Source organism: Equus caballus, chromosome 21 (assembly GCF_041296265.1).
Source record: "Equus caballus isolate H_3958 breed thoroughbred chromosome 21, TB-T2T, whole genome shotgun sequence".
NCBI classification, from domain to species: domain Eukaryota; kingdom Metazoa; phylum Chordata; class Mammalia; order Perissodactyla; family Equidae; genus Equus; species Equus caballus.
In genome coordinates, this window is record NC_091704.1 from 26,853,693 (window position 1) to 26,874,469 (window position 20,777).

Sequence of the window (20,777 nt, forward strand, 5' to 3'; positions counted from 1 at the left end):
CCAGCTATTATACCATTTCTCTGTTCACTTTCCTTTCAGACTTTGGTGATGGACTGCCGACTTCTATTGGTCCTAATTCCTGTCTTCAAACTCTAACCTCAATCCCATCATAAGCTAGCTTCTGTCCCATCTACTCATCAAGGTCTTTATGGTGTCTTTTTCATTTATCAACCAAATTTTCTTGGAGCAATGCAAGGAGGGAAAAACTAGGCAAATTCATAAACAGAATGATGACTAAATCAAGTGAAGGATTTTAAGTCTAAAAGAAGTTAGGTTTCTATAGTTCATCACCTCACATTTCTTACACATACTAAAAATGAATTCTTAAGTGCAATGGAATAGAGAACTACCGTACAGTCAGAAAATACAAAGTCACTTTTTACCTCTTTTATTCATTAAAGTAGTCACATACATATAAATGAAATGATTTTACCACACTGCATTCATTGATTGTGGCTCTTGCCATCTTGTGGCATCCAGGATCCTGGTTGAAAGGTTTTGCCAGTGCTGGTGGGAGCTGCTGAGGGTTCTTCCTTTCCAAAGTACGGAGCAGAGGCATGCCCTTTAATCTGAGTTTGCACTGGTGGAGCCAAGAGTTCCTCGTTGTTCTCTTTACTAAGGAGTTTTCCTTTTTCATAAAAATCTTTGCTTTTTATTTTTATTTCTTCTCTATATTTTTCATTCTTTAGTATTTCCTGCATGTATATAAATGGAAGAAATTATTAAATTTCTAGTTAGAAGTAAACCCAAACCATGGGTTTTATGAAAATAAAATGGCTAATAAAAAATAAAGTACATATATACATGATACTTGCTTTGCATTTAAATAATATACAGGTATGTACAGGATAAGTTTGAAAAAGCTATCTGATTATACACCAGTGTTATTTGAATTAAACAGCTCTGTCCTCATATACTGTAATACAAAGACATGAAGGACCATGAAATAGAAATATTTACTATCTAATAAGTGAAACAAACTATTTAACATGAAATATTACACAAGACCATAATAGTCACTATCAAAAATATTCTAAGCTTAACAGCTATTTTCTGCCTCAAGACTAATCACCAGTGATTGTACTTTCTACTGAAGTTGAAGTGAAGGTGAGATGGCCTCAGAAAGATGCTCCTACCAGTCTGACATTCTCTGTGAGAATTAAAACATGGATGCTAAGGCCACTTATTCTATAGTGCCAGAACCAATCCCTAACTATTTCTCTTTCTCCACTGGAGTGGTATGGCAGTGAAGAGGAGGATAGGAATGGAATCAGAGTTCAGCACGCCCTAGAGACCAGTTCCAGAGAGGCACTCTGCTATTGGAAATGCTTCCTCAGTCAGTGCAAGCACTCTGTGCAATGCAGTGCTGTCCCTCAGATTTGCTATTCTATCTGTAAGAATCTATACCCCAAATTACAAAGACTCTATTGCTATATTTCATTGAATACAAGACCATCAAATTTAAGAAGCATCGTTGTACATGTACCACTAAAAAAGGCAATTAAACTCCTTCACATATCCTGATTTCAGACATGTTAAAATTTGAAAAGATGTGCATCTTAAAAACAGATGAAATATAGTAATTACATCTTTTATCTTTATTGATTCTCTCTTCCTCTTTTCTTCAATCTTAATGATTATTTCTAAATGGGTGAAATTTTCTAATGTTCTTTTTGCTTATCTGTATTTTCTGATTTTTTTAAGAACATGTCATATATAATATGAAAAAAGTGTGAAAATTAATGTAACTGACTATCATCTGACAACACTGACAAAAACAAGTTCTCCCAAGTTCTTTTTTAATTTAAACACTTTTAAAAATGACACTTAAAGCAACATCTGGGTTTCGAAATTTTTTTTTTAAAGATTGGCACCTGAGCTAACAACTGTTGCCAATCTTCTTTTTTCTTTTTTATTCTTCTCCCCTAAGCCCCCCAGTACATAGTTGTATGTTCTAGTTGTGAGTGCCCCTGGTTGTGCTATGTGGGACGCCACCTCAGCATAGCCCAATGAGCGGTGCCATGTCTGCGCCCAGGATCCGAACCAGCGAAACCCTGGGCTGCTGAAGCAGAGCGCACGAACTTAACCAGTCTGCCACGGGGCTGGCCCCTGGGTATCTAAATTTATGATGCAACCTGTCTGTTTCTACAGTGAATTTCAAGTAATAATAGTTCTTTAAAGAGGTAAGCACTGATATTTAAAATAATGGTTTATACCTAAAGGAAAGAAAAGAGTTTTGGGGGTTATAGTGTTATAGACTTTTAGTTTTAGACACAAAGTAGGGCCCATCTAATGAAACTTCCCCCTCAAAGCAAACATGTGAGGGAAAGAATACTTATAAATATTCTTGTAATTTCCTCAACATAGACCAATTCCCCATGAGTAGTTTATGTTAATAACCACAGTAACTATGAGTCTAGGAGCAGTTGCTATGAGTGAGGGTGAGAATAGCCTGGCTTTGCCTTTCATACCCCCTGTAGAATTCTCAGGCGAGGTGACCATACATCACAAAGGAAATCCATCAATATGATCCTGGAAATAATGGAAGTAGATGAAAATCTTTTCCTTATCTCCACATTCTTCAAGACCTTCTATGAACTGCTATGTCTTCGTGGAAGCTCTTTCTCTTGAGCAGAATGAAAGGTTCAGGACTGTTGAAGCGGCACTAGGAACCCACCACACGTGACAAGAGGCTACTGAGAAGCGGGACTGCAGCTTGCTTTGTTGTGGTATAAGGAGACCAGTCGCATGGCCTGAAGCTGCCCATGCCTACTTTCTTTACTCGGCCTCTTGTGCTGCAGTTTGACAGCTCGTGCAAGCCTATGCCTTTTGCATAAATGGAGATGGAGGGCAGAGAGCTGTTCTTTCTTTTTTTCCTGCCTTCACATAATTTTTCTTTACTCACCATTATTCTGCCAAGTCAGTTTCTTTCTTATACCAGCTATTTAGGCAATGAAAAGCCAATCTAAGTAAGTTACTTATTTTAACACATGAAGATGGATTAAAGATTTCAGAGTTGAAAAACATGGAGACTATAATTTTTCCTAGAAAAGAATTTCCTTTTTGTCTTTTTTTTAAAAACTAATTGTTACCAGACTCCTGCTAACAGCTTCCAGAAAAATTAAACAGAACATAAATCACTTATGAAAGGAAATCTAGTTTTGTAAATATTTGGAATAGACAAAATGAAAGTAGTTAGGTAGAAAAAACAGGAATTTGTAGACTTAAACAGAAATTATTTCATAAGAAAGCCTGTTTTACAGTAGAAACTACCACAAAGCTAGGATTTTCCCTTAATGTCCTTGGAACAATATCACCTTAAGTCTCAATATGTTTATCAATAAAAGCAGTATGTTTGGTAGCAAGTAGGTCTTCCTTCACATAAATGTTTATAAACAAATATTTATCCTTCTACATACTGCTTTTCTCCCTGTCAAAAAATATTCTTCAACATTTAAAAGAAAGAGAGTTGTACGGTATTTTATCACTTGCATTGTTCCATGATTTACTTAATGACTACCCCTATTGTTTCCAATATTTCACTTTTTCATTTTAAAAAATAGAAGGGATGACCATCCACATAGATAGTTCTTTGAGCCAAACAGACATAGTTTCAATCCCAAATCTACCTCTTACTGGCTGTGACACCAAGAAAGTCACTTAACTTCTTTCAGTCTGTTTCTTTATCTGAAAATGGGAATAAAGTGACTGTGTACGCATGTATAATTATTTACACCTCAAATACTCATCTGTGTACTGTTCACATTGTTAGGTCTTCTGAAAGTTTCTTAATAGTGCTTAAGAACATGGACTCTGAAGCAAGACTACCTGCATACATTTGATTGCATACAAATCCCAGTTTTGCCATTTACTAGCGGAGTGACCCTGTCAATGTTGCTTAACCTCTCTGTGTCTCAGTTTCCTTATGCGTAAAATGGAGATAACAATACTGTCTTCTTCAATGGGCTGTTGTAAGGACTGAGAAAGAAGTGGCTGCTGGGCAGTGACAGTACAACAGAAAACGTACAGGTGGATTTTTAAGTAATGACTGTTTATTGCATTCCATTAAAAAATAAACATAACAAACTTATATCCATCCCTCTTTCTCTTCTCAGGGTAGGAATATAGTCTCAATATTTATACTTTTGTTTAAGTACTTAAAATTTTAACCCACTAGTTTGTGATATACATTGAATAACTATTTGTTGTGAAAATTTTGTACATAGGAGAATCCCCCATAAATTGCTACAGTCATTAAGAATAAACAGACAAAATTCATAATTTTTCAGGGATGAAAAATCTCCAATGTTTTAACGTGCTACAAGCCTCCAACAAAGGCAGCAACCATTGCTACTGGATTGAGAAGAGAGGTGTTGGAATAAGACATAATCTACTGGCTTGAGAACAAGATGGAGTAACTGGTGCCAGATTAGCCCTCCTGCCATAAACAACTAAAAAACTGGACAAAAAATTTTAACCTTTTCCGATACTAAACAATAGGCAGTGTAGTACTGTGATCCCTAGAAGAGGGGAAACAAATGAGATGAGCCCTGCATCACCTCAGTTTTTTCTGCCTAGAGGTATATTATGGGCTGCTACACAGAGTCGGGGAACCCAAGCAGAGGTTGGCAGTCTCAATGAGCTAAAGAGATAGAGATGGTTGGTTAGGGAGGCTGAGGAAGCTGGAACTTATGGAGCAGAGTATTAAAACATATAGAGAAAAATTCTAGAAATCTACATAGGGGTCCACTTGAGTGTTCAGCTGAGAAAAATTCTAGAAATCTACATAGGGGTCCACTTGAGTGTTCAGCTGAATATTAAGCTATATGTAGGTAGAGAGAGACTCTGCAGAACCAGGAAGGTCAATTTCTGGCTAAAGAATAACTACAAGCCTCCCTTGGACATACTGCAGTTCCAGACCACTGCAATAATATGAGTATTGCAGTAAAGTGAGTCACATGAATATTTTGGTTTCTCAGTACATATAAAAGTTATGTTTACACTATACTATAGTCTATTAAGTGTGCAATAGCATTATGTCTAAAAAAAAGTACATACCTTAATTAAAAAATACTTTATTGCTAAAAAATGCTAACCATAATCTGAGCTTTCAGAGAGCTGTAATTTTTTGCTGGTGCAGGGTCTCATAAAAACCACAGTATCTGTGAAGCGCAATAAAGTGAGGCGCAATAAAGTGATGTATGCCTGTAGTAGGGAGCTGTAAAGTGAACAACTGCTAGAGCTTGCATGAGACTAGGAGACATTCAAGTTCTCCTCAGCCAGAGATGCTTCACTGAATACACAGGGCATTCAGTATATAGACTTCAGAAAGATCACTCTTTAGGAGTAAGGATAAACTGGCATGAGAGTAGAGGTAACCTAGACCTGCCCTGTCAAATATGTAGCCACTAGCCACATGTTATTTAAATTAATTAAAATAAAACAAAAAATTCAGTTTGTCAGTTGCACTAGACACATTTCAAGTGTTTAGTAGCTAAATGTGACTAATGCTACCATATTGGAAAGTGCAGATATAAAACATTTCCATCATTGCAGAAACTTCTATTAGACATCACTGCTTTAGATCCACCTGAACAAAACTTAAAAATAAGCCTCCAAAAGTTCAGGCTGGTTCACATATAAATTAATGTACTCCAAAACAAAACTCAACATTTTTTCAAGGAAGACAAAACCCAGACAGTAAACAATATACTATTTCAATGTTCATCATCTAGTCAAGAAGTGAAGAAGGAAAGTGTGATACAAAACCAGTCAATAGAAATAGACCCAAACTTGATAGAAATGATGAAACTAACAGACAAGGACTTTGTCACAGCTACAATAAATATGTTCCAAGACTTAAAAGAAAAATGAACATAAAGAGAAGATAAATAGAAACTACTGAAAAGAACCATAATGGAACTTCTAGAGGTGAAAAATATAATTTACGAAATGAAAAATGTAATGGATATGCTTAACATCAGATTTGACCCTGCAGAAGAAAAAACAATGAATCTGAAAACAAGTAAATAGAAACTATCCAAACTGAAGCAAGAGAGAGAATGCTTCAAAACTGAGCCAGAGCCTCAGTGAGCTGTGGGACAACATCAAGCAATCTAATATACATGTAATTGGAGTCATAGAAAGAGAAGAGAGAGGGAGGAGAGAAAATAATGACTAAAATATTCCAAATAGATAAACATATAAATCTACATAACCAAGAAACTAAAATAAATGCAAAATCAAAGCACATCAAAGTCAAACTGCTAAAAACCAATGATAAAGAGAAAATCTTAAAATCAGCTACAGAAAAAAAGACATTTATACTAGCGACAAAGATAAGACGTACTACTGAGTTCTCATCAGAAACAATGCAAGGTATAAAACAATGGAATGACTTTAACGTACTAAAAGAGAACAAAAACTGCCAACTTAGAATCCTATATCCAGTGAAAATATCTTTCAAAAATGAAGGCATAAAAACATTTTCAGACAAACAAAGGCTGAATTTGCCACAAGCAAATTTCTACTACAAGAAACATTAAAGGAAGTACTTCAGGGTGAAGGAAAGCAAACAAGATGGAAACTTGAATCTATACAAAGGAGTGAATAGTGCCAGAAATAATCAGAATGAAGAACTTCATTGCAGGGAAAAATGCTAGATTTCTGGACTCTCTACTAGGTGCTCAACGCCCTGGAACTTTATGTCCATCCCCTCCAAGCTCCTTGAGCACATGAGAAGCAGCATTACACTGTCCCCTGAAACTACTGCTACAGATTTTGAGGCTTATCATGATTGCACCCCACCAAGAGGATTTCTCAAGCTTTGCAAAGATATCAGTTACCACTAAGTTGAGGAGAAATGCAGCCTGAAAAGCAAGCGGACTGTTCTGACCACATGCAGCCCTCAAATTAATGGCACTATCTGGGAGGCAGACGATGCCTCATTCTCTCTCTACTCCCATCCAACAAAGAGCCTCTGCTCACCAAGCCTTCCATGTCTTACACCATCGTCCTCACTTCCCTGGCCTGGGATTTGAAGCAGTATGTCAACAATGGCCCTGCTCCGTCTGAAGCTGAGCCCAGTGGAGTTGACAATCAGAAAATCATGCATACAAGGTCAACCCCATTCTGAAAAGGTCATAGCAAAGAGTTCCTTGGAGGGAAGTATTGAAGGATTTCATTCTCAACCAATCTCAGGGAAGAAGAGAAAGAAACCATACTGACAATAGAGAAAGCATGAGCTATATCAAAATATCTTATTTCAGAATTTTCCCTAAATATATTGTTTATGAATGACTACTGTTCTGTGACAATCTCTCTCATTTTAACAGGCAGCAGGGGTGTTCAGCTGGAGCAGATTAGCTTAGGCTTGAGTTGTTTACGGAACCTTGATATTGGGAAAACAAACGAAGTTGTGAAAAGTATGTACTAAATGTTTGAATTTATATATTTTTCTATGTCAAATTATAAATTACCATTGTTTGTGAAGGATTACATGAAAAGGAGATTAAAAAAAAAAAGGAAAAGCTCTGTATGCCTTTAACAAGTTCACCCTTGCTTTTGTAGCAGAGAAGTTAATGGTTATTTATTGTGTACTCTTCATTAATACAGTGAAGAGAACTCAAGCCCCCAAAAGGTTGTAGCTCAAGTCTGTTCCAATACCACTTCTTTGCTAAAAGCTCTACTTAAGAGCCCTTTAGGTATCTGTACCGTTGTTGTATTCAATGTTGTAAATTGCTGATGTGGTTAATGGCAAAAGTCTATTACAGTTTTTTTTAAAATAATAAAATACAGACAAAAACAAAGCTTGAAAATGCAGTCTACTAATATGTTGACTTATAGCTCACTCAGAGCCCTTAGGCATGATATAATCCCACTCCAACCACACAGTCTCTTATGCAAAATTCTAGTATGTAAGAATTTTCCAAGATGGTAAAGAAATCACCTCTAACATACAGTCATGTGTTCCTTAATGACGAGGATATTTGCTGAGAAATGCATTGTTAGGTGATTTAGTCATGCAAACATCTTAAGAGTGCACTGAAGGGGAACAAAATTTGCTACCCTAAAATGTGTCTCTAACATGAGGATTATTTTTAAGAAACAAAAGACTCAGAAAGTTTTTCTTGTTACTTCCCCCTTAATTGCCTAAAAGAATTAAGATTTAAAAAAACCTGTCTCAGGAAGGGAGCTATTACCTTAGCATAACATAAACTAGGTGGTAGACAGGGAGGAACCTAGAAAAGCCTGTTTGTTGGGCTCCCCTCTCGTGTTCATCTGTTTCTGTGGGCCCAAACACTTGTGTTCCAAATGTTTGCTCCTTTTCACCTACCTGTGAATTGCTTTCCATCTCTTTGAAGTCCCTGACTTTCCCCACCCCCAATATCTTCTTTCGTCTTTAGCTGAGGATTGTAATTCAAGGTGAAGGCTTCAGCCATTTTGGTGAGTTACTCAGTTTTCCTGGGTTTCTCCCATGTATATATGTTATTAAACATTTGTTTGGGGGCTGGCCCCGTGGCCGAGTGGTTAAGTGCACGCGCTCCGCTGCAGGCGGCCCAGTGTTTCATTGGTTCGAATCCTGGGCGTGGACATGGCACTGCTCATCAAACCACGTTGAGGCAGCGTCCCACATGTCACAACTAGAAGGACCCACAACGAAGAATATACAACTATGTACCGGGGAGCTTTGGGGAGAAAAAGGAAAAAATAAAATCTTTAAAAGAAAAACCCAAAAACCAAAAAACCAAAAAAAACATTTGTTTGTTTTTCTCCTGTTAATCTGTCTCATGTCGATTTACTTCTTAGACTAGCCAGAAGAACCTAAAGGAGTAGAGGAAAATTTCTTCCTCCCCTATAGCACTTACACAAACCTAGATGGTATAGCCTACTACACATTCTGGCTACATGGTACTAACCTTACAGGACCACCACCATATATGCGGTCAATAGTTGACCAAAATGTCATTTTGCAGTGTATAACTGTACAGTTAGAGCTTTGAGAGGTATTAGATAACAGAGTTGGATATTGGGATATAAAAAAGAGGTAAAATAAATGGCAGAGTAGGACTAGAGGTCTCTGTGATGATGCCTTAGGAGGAGATAAAGGAAACCGAGAAATGTAAACCTGAACCTTGGAACTGTACTCTAGTATCTGAGAAAAGGGAGAGAGCTGACCACAAGTGCTCTCTGATGAAGTTATCCTGACTGGAAGAAAGTTTAGATTACTCTATGAGTACTGGGGAAAGAGAAGGACTCAGAAATATCTGAGTGACTTGAAAAGGTTACCCAAAGACTTTTCTGTCTCAGTTATCCAAGTCATTCTGCTTCTCTGGGGACACACTCGGACCAGAGGTGTGGGAGTCAACAATTAAACGGAATTGAATATTTGGATGCAGATCTAAGCACACATAGAAAAACATTTTAGGAATATTATCTGTTATTACACACATACCTAGTGAATAAGGGAAGATAAATACAAATTATAAATTACCCATTATTACTAATTTATGTAAAATGTCAGCAGTATTTTTTTACCTAGTGTGCTTATTTGTATGTGCCATATGTGTGTATAAATAAAAATAAATAATGGTTTTATGATATAATTCAACATCTCAATCCCCTAACCCTATTTCTCTTTAGCGTCTCAGCCTAGTCTGCTGAAAATTCTTCTCTCAAGGAGTGTTTCAGTAATACTCTCTATATACATACATACGACGCTGATGGTGTGATATTCATGTTAAATAGCTGATGGTGTGATATTCATGTTAAATATAAAATTACATAATAATAGCCTTTAAAATTATTAGATAATTTTTATATAGATAGACCTGGAAATGGAATAGAGCTAATAACCAGTCCTTTATTAGGGAATTATAAAGTTTGTTTTAAAAGTGCCATGAACTAGCTAGGAAAAAAGTCAGGCAGAATACATATATATATCACAACCCATTTCTTCTTTGATGTTCTGGCTCCATGCTCCCCTGGAGTTTAGTATTTATAAATGGTCTCCATTTGGTTTCAAGTGCTTGTGAATTCCAAATATACCATATATAACTATGTTCAAACTTAAGTATAAAGCACATCCCAAGATAAAATCTAAATACAGTTTAAAGTAAATTCAACAGTGCTTCATTGTTAGAAAGTTTTCTATATTTAAGAGCAAGCAAAGACTTAGGAGTCAGTCTTATGGATAATAATAAAATTGCCCATGTCACTGGATTTTTTTAGTCTTCTGTGGGAACAAAACCATGGCCATTTCACAATGATCGTTATAGTACATATAAAAACCAAGAACCTAAATTTTTTAAAAAGTTTTAACTTAATATTATAAATTAGCAATATATTTGTGGCAAAAGCTTAATGTAAACATATCTTTAATAACTACTGGATCTAGATATATACTTTTCAAAGTGCACATAAGATGAAGATATGATGAAAGCTTTGATCTTAGATCAACTTTCTAAAATAATTAAATTACTAAATATATTCTCTTTACTCCATACATTTTTCAGCTTTTGCCAGATGTGTGCTATATATGTAATATAAATACATTTAACAGCTCCATTAATTTCTTTCCATCATTTAAACTATACATACGATCGAATAATTTTTATTTTAATGAATATTAAAAATTTTAACGTATGAGTACATTGCCTTTGAGTCAATTTAAGAAAAAAACATTTTGAATAATACAAAAAACATTTAGTAAATAGATTATAAGTGAACATTTTGCATCAAGTATGTTCCAGGTCCCCAAACCATAGACATTTGGTTAATGTAAGATGGTCTCATCCAGAAAGCAGCTTCCCAAAATATGCTGCCCCCCACCCCACAATCAACATAATTATAATGGGAATTTGGTGTGCAACTGTTTCAAAATGTTCTAAGCTGAATATTCTTTTTACAGTATTAATTTTGTAACATACCAAGAAACAATTCAGGCCTAGCAAATGTAATAGCAATGCCTAAGCTTGAAAATATTGCCAAATTGTTTAATTAAACTACATTTTCCAGTTCTACAAGTTGAACTGCCTGGATGAAATAAGTTATTAGATCACCTTTTTTCAATATATGAAAGAGAGAAGAGAAGAAAAGAGGGGAGGTGCATAGGTCACCAAAAAGTACTCTGTGTTCAGATATGAGGGAACGCCTGCTAGATTAGTAATCAGAGATGAATTTAATCTTGCCTGGATGGGAGTAGAAACCAAAAGGGTAAATAAATGACAGAGCTTGGGTTAGTAAGATAGCACTGGGTTGCTAAGAAATCTATTAGAATGAAACAACAACCAGGCAAGTTCTGCTTTAGCAGAAGCTGTTCCTGCTATGTATTCTTGCCAATCACTAGTGCCTCTGCCAAATCAATGTCACATTTAATCTATTCACATTGAAATCTATTATAAACAGACTTTGATCAATTACAATAATGAAAATGTAGACTGAGTTTTGTTGTTTTGACATGCTTCTTGAACTTTTCTCTTGCATTTTTTCAAAACATTTCTAATTACAAGAAGTTGATCTCAATGGTTCTTGTTATTTGACGGGACAATTGTAAGGTCTGTTTATATCCCTTGCTGGCTAGGAATTTCTGGCATTGAGTTTTCTCTCTTTGAACTTGAGCCAGATTAATTATTAAATCTCAAAATGTCACTAAAATGAACTAATCGCAGAGCTCAAGTCCTTAACAGTTTTGCAGGTGGTATTTCCTTTAATAAAATAAATGAACTTCCATACATATGAAAAAAGACCTTTGAGCATAAAGACACAATTATTTAACTGAAAAAGAAATTTAGCAGTTAAACATTAATAAAAAAAATTATAGTTACTTAACTTTAGTCCTATTAATTGAATTACCCTGGTGGGAGACAAAGAAAATCTTGCTCCCTTGTGTGAGAAGGGGAAAGACCACAATCCCTGGGAGAGAAGGTAGTGTCAGGTCCCCATGGCTTTCCAGGGTTGGGCTCCAAGAGTGGGAAAGAAATGGCAGAGAGACTGGGGCCCTGGAGGAAAGAGGGGGCCCCATCTGTGAATGACTGCTAGCATTTATTGAGCTGTCATGTGCCAGACACTTTAGGGAGAAAAGATTTTTCTTCTAGGTTGAGGAAGGGAAGAAGAGGAGTTGGGCAAGAAGAGGTGAGACACAGTTAGAGAAGCTGCAGCTCCAGCTTTACGGAGTCTGCCCAACGGAATAAAAAATGTAGTGGCTGCAGGTTGCCCTCCCTAGGACCTGATGCAGGGATACTGTCCCCTGATGCAAGGGACAACAGGACCTGTGGCCCTGCAAGATCATACTCATTCATTCATGCATTTTTCTTTCTTTCATTCAATAATATATACTGAGCACCTACAATTCAAGGCCCTGGGGATACAGAGAACAAAACCTGGCTCCTATACTTCTGGAGCATTCTTGGGGATAGAGAGGAGCAAGGCAAGGGAGGTGGCTTCCTGCAACACAGACTTATCTAGGAGTCAAGGTAGGGAAGAGGTGGGTAAGCACCAATGGCCAATGATGTGGCTAATGCTTACGGGTTTTCTCACTTACCCATTCACTGGTTTATTCATATATTGAGAGCCCACAATATGCCAAGGATAGAGTTAAAAACACAATTTTTACCCTGTCTTCAAGGAAGTCACAGTCTTGGGAGGAGAGACAGGTAAAAAAAATTAATTAAATTACAATGTGATAAGTTCTGTGATAATATTAAGCAAAGAATGTTAGGCGACTGCAGAAGAAAAGCTGGTGTTCCTATTATTATCTATAGGGTGGGAAGCGGGGGTTTAGAAATGACTTTCTAGAAAAGGTGATGCCTAAGTCTTAACAACAGGAATTAACCAGTGGACTGAGAAGAGAGGGGCATTCTACGAAGAGCTAAGAACACACTCACAGGTATGGAGGAATAAAGCAGCACGGCAAATTCAGGATACTTAAGCACACAGGGGTCAGAACATGCCGAATCTTATAATGCATCAGATTTATCCTGAAAGCCATGGCAAAATATTTTGACTTTGAAGCAAGAGTAGGATTTCCAGATAAAAGAGTAGAATGCTCAGTTAATTTGAATTTCAGATAAACGACAAATACTTTTTTAGTATAAGTATGTCCTAAATATTGCATGAGACACACCTGAATGTAAAAACAATGTAATTATTCATTGTTTGTTTGAAACTTAAATTTAACTAGATGCCTTGTAGTTTTATTTGCAAAATCTGACAACCATAGCAGAAGACTTACATGTTTATACAACATTAAAAAAAAAAAGACTCTGGCAACTGTAGAAATTGGATTGGAGGGAGGCAAGACTGGAATAGAGAAATCAGTTAGGATGCTACTACAGAAATGTAAGCGAGAAATCATTAGAACGTGAACCAAGACAACGGTAGTGAGATGGAGAGGAAAAGACAAATTGTAAAGATATTCAAAAGGAGAAAGGTCTTGGCCAGCAAGTATGTGAAGATAAAGGAGACCACGACAATCCCCAAGTGTCTGATGAGCAATGATGGATAATGCCATTAACCATGGTAGGAAACAGAGAAAAAGACAAGTTCTGTTTTAGACACACCAAATTGAGATGTATCTAGTAATGAACTATTAGCTCCTCCTCCTCAGCTAAACCTCAGAATACTGAAGTGCTTCAATATTATGACTCAATACTAGGCCTCTTTTTCAACATTTTCTGCCTAAGTAATCATCTCCAATCATAATGAGTTTAAATACCAGTCAGTATTTAAATAATAAAGAATCTCAAATTTATACTTTCAGCCCTGACTGCTCTCCAAGTTCCAGAATCATGTATCCAACTGTCTAATTGATGCCTCCACTTGGATCGCTAATGGACATTTAAAATTAAATATATCCAAGATCAATGAGACTCAGAGGACTAGCGCAGGGTCACACAATTAGCCTAGACTTGAAATGGAAGCTCTGCCTCCACTCTCTTCTTTCCACTGCCTTGCACAGTTCTCAGCATACTGGGCTCAGTATAGTGCTGCCTGACTACACTGTTCCCCCGGACCCCTGGCAGCTGTGCCTTGTTTCAACCGGGCCTCACCCCATTCCCTTTCTTCACATGCTAAGATACAGACAAGCTCCAAGGCAATACCCCAAGGCACGTGCATAGAGAGGGGCCATCCAGCTAACTGGCAGCCCTGAAACTTAACTACCATACTCTCACAGCAGCCTCTCTCACATATTATATGCACACCGGTGTGCAGGATCTGGGGAGGAGGAAGAGGCTACTGGGATGTCCTCACAGTGGGAAGCAGCACTTCAGCCAGTCGCAGCTAAATCAGTGTCCCTTATACAACTGTGTACATTTGCTGAAACTATTTTACCCACATGTCCTACATGCATCTAGCATTAAATCTTACCAATTCTTCCTCCAAAATGTACCTTGAATTGTGCAGTTCTCTTCATCTCCAGTGCCAACAGATTTCTTGCCTAAACTACAATTGCCTCCTACTAGGTCTCCTTGGTCCTCTATGAGCTAAGGTCCACACAGCAACCACCGACTTTTCATGCTACTTCCCACTAACAATCCTTTAAAGAGTCCTTAGAACAAAACCCAAACTTGCCTATGGCAGACAAGTCCTTCAAGAAAGGACTTGCTTCCCAGCTGCAGAGCGTGCTGAGTAGGCAGCCTCCATCGTGAGGCCATACCATGGCTTACTAACAGACGTTTGGGTTGTTTCTAGTTTTTCACTAAGTGTAGATTTTACTATTTCTATTATTTGTTTCTATTACAAGTAGCCCTGTGGATATGCCCAATTGTGTATTTTCACCCGATAATTTTAAGTGATTTTCAGAAGCTGGATTGCTAAGGCAGAGGGTAAATGCATATATATTTTGCTGTGTATAAGGGAATGGGTTTCTGACTGCTTTTTCTACCTTACTTATCCTTCCTCCCCGCCAACTCAGTGCCTAGAACAATGCCTACCACATAGCAAGTGCTCAACACATATTTGTTGAATGAATGGATTTGGCTCTATACATGCACTTTACTCACTACTGAATGAGCAGATCAACTTTGTATTTTGCAATTGTGCTTTAAATCCAAATCTAAATGTAAATAGCTAGTAATCAAGGATAAATCATATTCTATTATTCATAATACAAATTCTGATTCTAAATGATTTAAAGCCCTTCTCCTCATAATCTTGAAAAAGCCTTAATAACCTGAAAAGTAAGAAAAGATAGGTACAAATTTATTTACACTCTTGGGAGCTTATACCAGTTTTTTAAAATCAATGTGGTAAAGATGACTCAGCATGCTCCTTTGAAAATTAAGAAAAAATTATTTCTCTTTTTCTTTGTATACCTTTCATCTCTCAACCAGTAAGTATTTGACTTAAAATATATCACCACCTAAATGCAAAGTTCCGAATTTAGGAAAGTGTCAAGGTAAGAAAGTTTAATAATAAATCAATTATTTTGGACCCAAAACACTTTTTTCAGAGAAACAGTGTTATAATGATGGTTATATTCCCTGCTTAGTATACATTAAGCAATTTTTTTTTTTGGAAGATTAGCCCTGAGCTAACTGCTGCCAATCCTTCTCTTTTTGCTGAGGAAGACTGGCTCTGAGCTAACATTCGTGCCCATCTTCCTCTACTTTCTATGTGGGATGCCTACCACAGCATGGTGTGCCAAGTGGTGCCATGTCCGCACTCGGGATCCAACCTGGTGAACCCTGGGCCGCCGAGAAGCAGAATGTGTGCACTTAACTGCTGCGCCACCGGGCAGGCCCTACATTAAGCAATTTAGCCACAGTGTAGCACATTTGCAATAAAAAATACAATGTGATAGAATCACAATACATCATCCATAGCGTCTACGACTGACTGAAACTTGAAAACACGATGCTGGCACCTCAGAGTGACTGCTGGTGCTGTTTCCCAAAAGACGCAAAAGTTCTGTGAGAAGGCAGATGGGTAAGTGAGCCTCAGTTACTTCAAATGAACTCAGGACTCCACTACCCCTACTCCCAAGACAGTCCGAGCATTTCCCTTCCTATTACGGGGCTGGAGAAGGCAGGAATAAGAGGATAGGCTTGGGAAAGGATGGGGAGTGGTAGGGGGCAGAAGGCGGCCCTGTGGACAAGCAGCAGTGCAGCAGTCAGAGAAACAGTCACGACCCCACCAGCAATAACTATAACACCCATTTCAGGCAGTGTGAGTGGCAGCAAGGAGGTCAGGACTGCCTGTGGCGATTATACTGGGAGGGGTCACAATTCCCAGAAGAGCAGCAGCTGATGAAACCAAGCGAAATGACGTGTGGGAAGGAAGGATGATAAAAGAGAGGAACCACAGTAACATTTTTTCTCCTAAAAGAAAATGAAAAGGCTAGAATATTAATTAGGGTTGTACGGTGAGTTCTAAAGGTCAAGCAATCAGGTGACCAAGCAGGCATAAGCTTAAGTGGGCATCAGTGGTAGCCCAGGAATCAGGCTTCCTTTAGGTTTGGTGCCAGGAGAAAAGGAGAGGCTCAGGGATGTCCCAGCAGCAATGGAGACGGGGAGATGAAGAAATGATGTAGGGTGAATTCTCATGGGAATTGGGAGGAGGGCAGCAAAATGGTCTCTAAGAAGGAAGAACAAAAGCAAAAGGAAAACAAGGGCGGAGAAGAAACAGGGGCTTCCTAAGGCACTCACCAAGAGACCCAGGCTGGAGCCACTTTCTTGCACTTTCATTTACACACTCATTCATTATTATCGAGCATCTACTTTGAGCCAGGCACTGTTCTAGATCCTAGAGATATTACAGGGAAACAAACGCAGTTCCTGCTCTCATGAGGCTTAAATTCTAGTAGGAAGAGACAAATGATAAACCACCAGATAACACAGCTAGGGAATGTAAGTAGGATGACTGCCTGCCATTGCCATATCCTTGTCGTCTAATCAGCCTGCCCTTTTGGGTTTGCTAAGATACAGGAAACTTGAAACAGGGTTGGAGCATTTGCAAAGGAGCAAACAGAACTTTTTTAGCTCCTTTCAAATGTCCTTTTTTTCTCCCTCAAAGGGAAAATCACTTTCCTTTTTTCTTCAAAAGTAATACATCTTGAAACAAATACTGAATCTACAAAGGCAAAAATGTAAATCTCTTATAATTTCATATCCAGTTAAAAAGTCTAGAGTATATCATTATAGACCTTCCCCATAATACATATATATTTACAAGATGAATATAATCTAATTTACAAATGTATAGTCATAAGATATGTACTATGCATACTGTACCATAAATTGCTTTCACTTAATATTTTCCAGACATATTTCTGTACCAATATATCGATGCACAATATCCTTCTTAATGGCTGCATAGTAGCTACTATTACATTGTACAGAGGTAACAATTTATTCATTCAATCCCCTGTAGACGGATGTTTAGGATGCTTCACATTTTACAACAATATAAACAACATCATTGTATAAGATTTCTACACATCTGCCCATCATTTCTTAAGGTATCTTTTCAGAACTGGAATTACTACATCAAAAACTTCCCATATACTTGGAAAACTGCTCTCTAAAGAGTAGACATCAACTTATACCTGCACCTACAGTGAATGAGAATATCTGTTTCCCCACAACTTTGTCAGTAGAAAAAAAAGTCTTTATATGTCCTAAATTTTAAAACTTTTTCCTCTAGTCTTTGGTTTGTCTTTTAACTTTATCTAGAATTTTGTTTTTATAAAAAAGTAGAAATTTCTTATGCTGTCAAATTTGTCAGTCTTTTCATTATGGTATCTGCTTAGGTTTCACGTTACTCACTCTTCGTCTTGTTTCTTTTTATCCTTCAGGTCTCAGCCTAAATATCACCTCCACAGAGCAGCTTCCCTAATGTCCCATCTAAAGAAAGCTACCCCTGTTATTCTTTCTCCCTTCAGAGCTCTTTTCCCAGTCTGTGATGATACACTTTTGGTCTTCGTTGCATGTTTGTCTGTCCCACTAGAGGACAAGCTCCACGAGATCTACAGTGTTCCCCCTGTCGTCTGCATATCTTCCACCACACCTCCAACATCTAGCATAGAATACGCACTCCAAAATATCTGGTGAACAAATGTTAGTTTCTTCCTTCCTGGGGCCTATTGCTAGTTTTCCCCTCTATGACAGCAATTAATCACCTATTTAAAGGAAAGCGATATTTGTTTCAGGTATTTAGGCACAAGCTTCCAAAACAGTGATAGTCGATTCCCTGAACAGTTTCAGTTAACAAGCATACAAACTGAAGGTTAGGATAGCATGTTTTGCCACTTGCTAGATAAAAGAGTACACTTCAAAGACAACAGGGTTTGTTCCTTTCCATTCTGGCAATAAAAAGCTCTGTGATACTCAGGTTATACGGATCTTTTTTTTAGAGTAATTCTTAGAAATGTCTCTTTTCTTTTACACTAAGAAATCTTTTAACTGTAGCAGGAATTAGGAAACTTCCTATCTGGGAATTTTTCTCAAGAAGATCTGTAACATTAGGATTCGGAAGTTTAATTTACAAATTTAAGTTGAACAAAAGCCAAGTTCTATTTTCATAGTGTGGGCTAATCGTGTTTACATTCTACTATTATCATTTACTCATAAATACTTTTGCTTCTTAAATTGAGAGGCAACTGTGACGTTTTCTTAGGTGAATCCATGAATTGTATTAACCTTCACTGAATATATCATTGGACTTATTACATGCAAATATTTTTCCAATACACAAATGAATTTTGTTAACAAGTATTACTCTAGTATGATAATATCCTATAGCTTTTATAATTATTGCATTTAAATTACTATGCAATGTAGATTTCTTGGCAAAAAATATCCATCTGGTGTTGAAAATTTGGAAATCATTCAAGAGAAAATCATATTAGTGAGGTTATTTTCAACAAACACACATGAAATGAAATGTTTTTATGATAAACTGTTGTGTAACTTGGTGACCACAGATAATGCAATTAGACTAACTTTGTGAGGGAGACAATTACTGAACCCTTATGCTTATTAGTCCTCACTAAAATATACCTTTTCCCTATCTTAAGAAGAGAGGCTGTCAAAATAGATAATTATAGAAAAGCTAGAAATAGTTTGAAAGAAGACAGGACCTGTCACAAAAACTTTATTTTCCTCTTTAACATTTCACTTTATATCCATTGTGCAATTCAGAAAACATTTATCAATGCATATCAAGAACACCATGGACTAGAGATGAAAAGCAATCAATTTTTTTTTTTTTTTAAAGATTTTATTTTTTTTTCCTATTTCTCCCCAAAGCCCCCCGGTACATAGTTGTATATTCTTCGTTGTGGGTCCTTCCAGTTGTGGCATGTGGGACGCTGCCTCAGCGTGGTCTGATGAGCAGTGCCATGTCTGCGCCCAGGATTCGAACCAACGAAACACTGGGCCGCCTGCAGCGGAGCGGGCGAACTTAACCACTCGGCCACGGGGCCAGCCCCAAAAAGCAATCAATTTTTAACCCAACATTTCTCATACTTTAAGTACAAATAAAAGAAAAACACATGCTAAAAGAAATTAAATTAAGCAAATACCTAGATTTGTGGCATTTATTTATGTAAAAAGCACTTCTATACCTTCCCTCAGAAACGGATCTTTCCTTTAGGACTGGTGTATTACGGTTCTTTTAGTAAATCAAATTTCTAAGCTAATGATATGACTGGATGCACAGGACTTGGGGCACCCTCAGTGAGAATGCATCGATCTGTAATACTATATTATAACGTGTATAGGTTATTTATTATCATTGTAGCCAGGTTTTAAAGTTATCTAAGATTACCTAGGTAACCAAAAGCAGAAGAATTGGCCCATAACAAATCAAACTAGTCATTTCTAAATTTTAAATATGTCTCTCATAGTTAATATACAACTAGCAACAAACTATTTTTAAATATTTAATTGTTTTTTTATTGTTAGATTCTTTGCATTTGTTAAATTTTTTAAAAAAAATTTCATCATTGGGGCTGGCCCCGTGGCCGAGTGGTTAAGTTCGCGCACTCTGCTGCAGGCGGCCCAGTGTTTCGTTGGTTCAAATCCTGGGCGCGGACATGGCACTGCTTGTCAAACCACGCTGAGGCAGCGTCCCACATGCCACAACTAGAAGGACCCACAACGAAGAATATACAACTATGTACCGGGGGGCTCTGGGGAGAAAAAGGAAAAAAATAAAATAAAATCTTTAAAAAAAAAAAAAGTAAAAAATTTCCATTTAAAAAAAAAATTTCATCATTATCGAGGTCTTATTGATAAATAAAACTGTAGGATATTTAAAGTGTACAACATGATGATTTGATATGCATATACATTGTGAAGGGTCTCCCCCCATCAATTAATTAACACGTTCATCACCACAAATATTTAACTTTCTTTTTTTGAGAACATTTAAATTCTACTCTCTTAGCACATTTCAATCATGGAATACAGTGTTATCACTATAGTCACCAAGTTATACATTAGATCCGCAGACCCTTTTCATCTTATAACTAAGTTTGTACCCTTTTACCGGTGTCTCCCTATTTCCAACACCAGCCAGCCCCTGGCAACCACCATTCTACTCTGTTTCTATGAGTTTGAATTCTTTTTTTTTTTTTTTAAAGATTCCACATATAAGTGGTACCACACATTATTTCTCTTTCTCTGTCTGACTTCTTTTACTTAGCATACTGCCCTCCAGGTTCATCCCTGTTGTCGCAAATGGCAGGATTTCCTTCCTTTTTAAGGCTGAATAATGTTCCATCGTGTGTGTGTGTATATATCCACTCATCCAATGGTTTCATTTCCTTTGGATAT

The 20,777-nt window shown here is 37.2% G+C and overlaps 1 protein-coding gene across 4 annotated transcripts in view; it reads right to left on the reverse strand.

Annotated features, from left to right (window-relative positions):
• Positions 1 to 372: 372 nt before the first annotated feature.
• The window catches only part of NDUFAF2 (NADH:ubiquinone oxidoreductase complex assembly factor 2), a 145,763-nt gene continuing 125,358 nt past the window's right edge, over positions 373 to 20,777 (reverse strand). For all 4 annotated transcript variants that reach the window (XM_001494417.7, XM_005604237.4, XM_023625640.2 and 1 more), the window contains one exon: positions 373 to 695. In XM_001494417.7, coding sequence (XP_001494467.3) covers positions 444 to 695 — 252 coding nt within the window. In that variant the 3' untranslated portion in view covers positions 373 to 443. The remainder of the gene's footprint in view (positions 696 to 20,777) is intronic.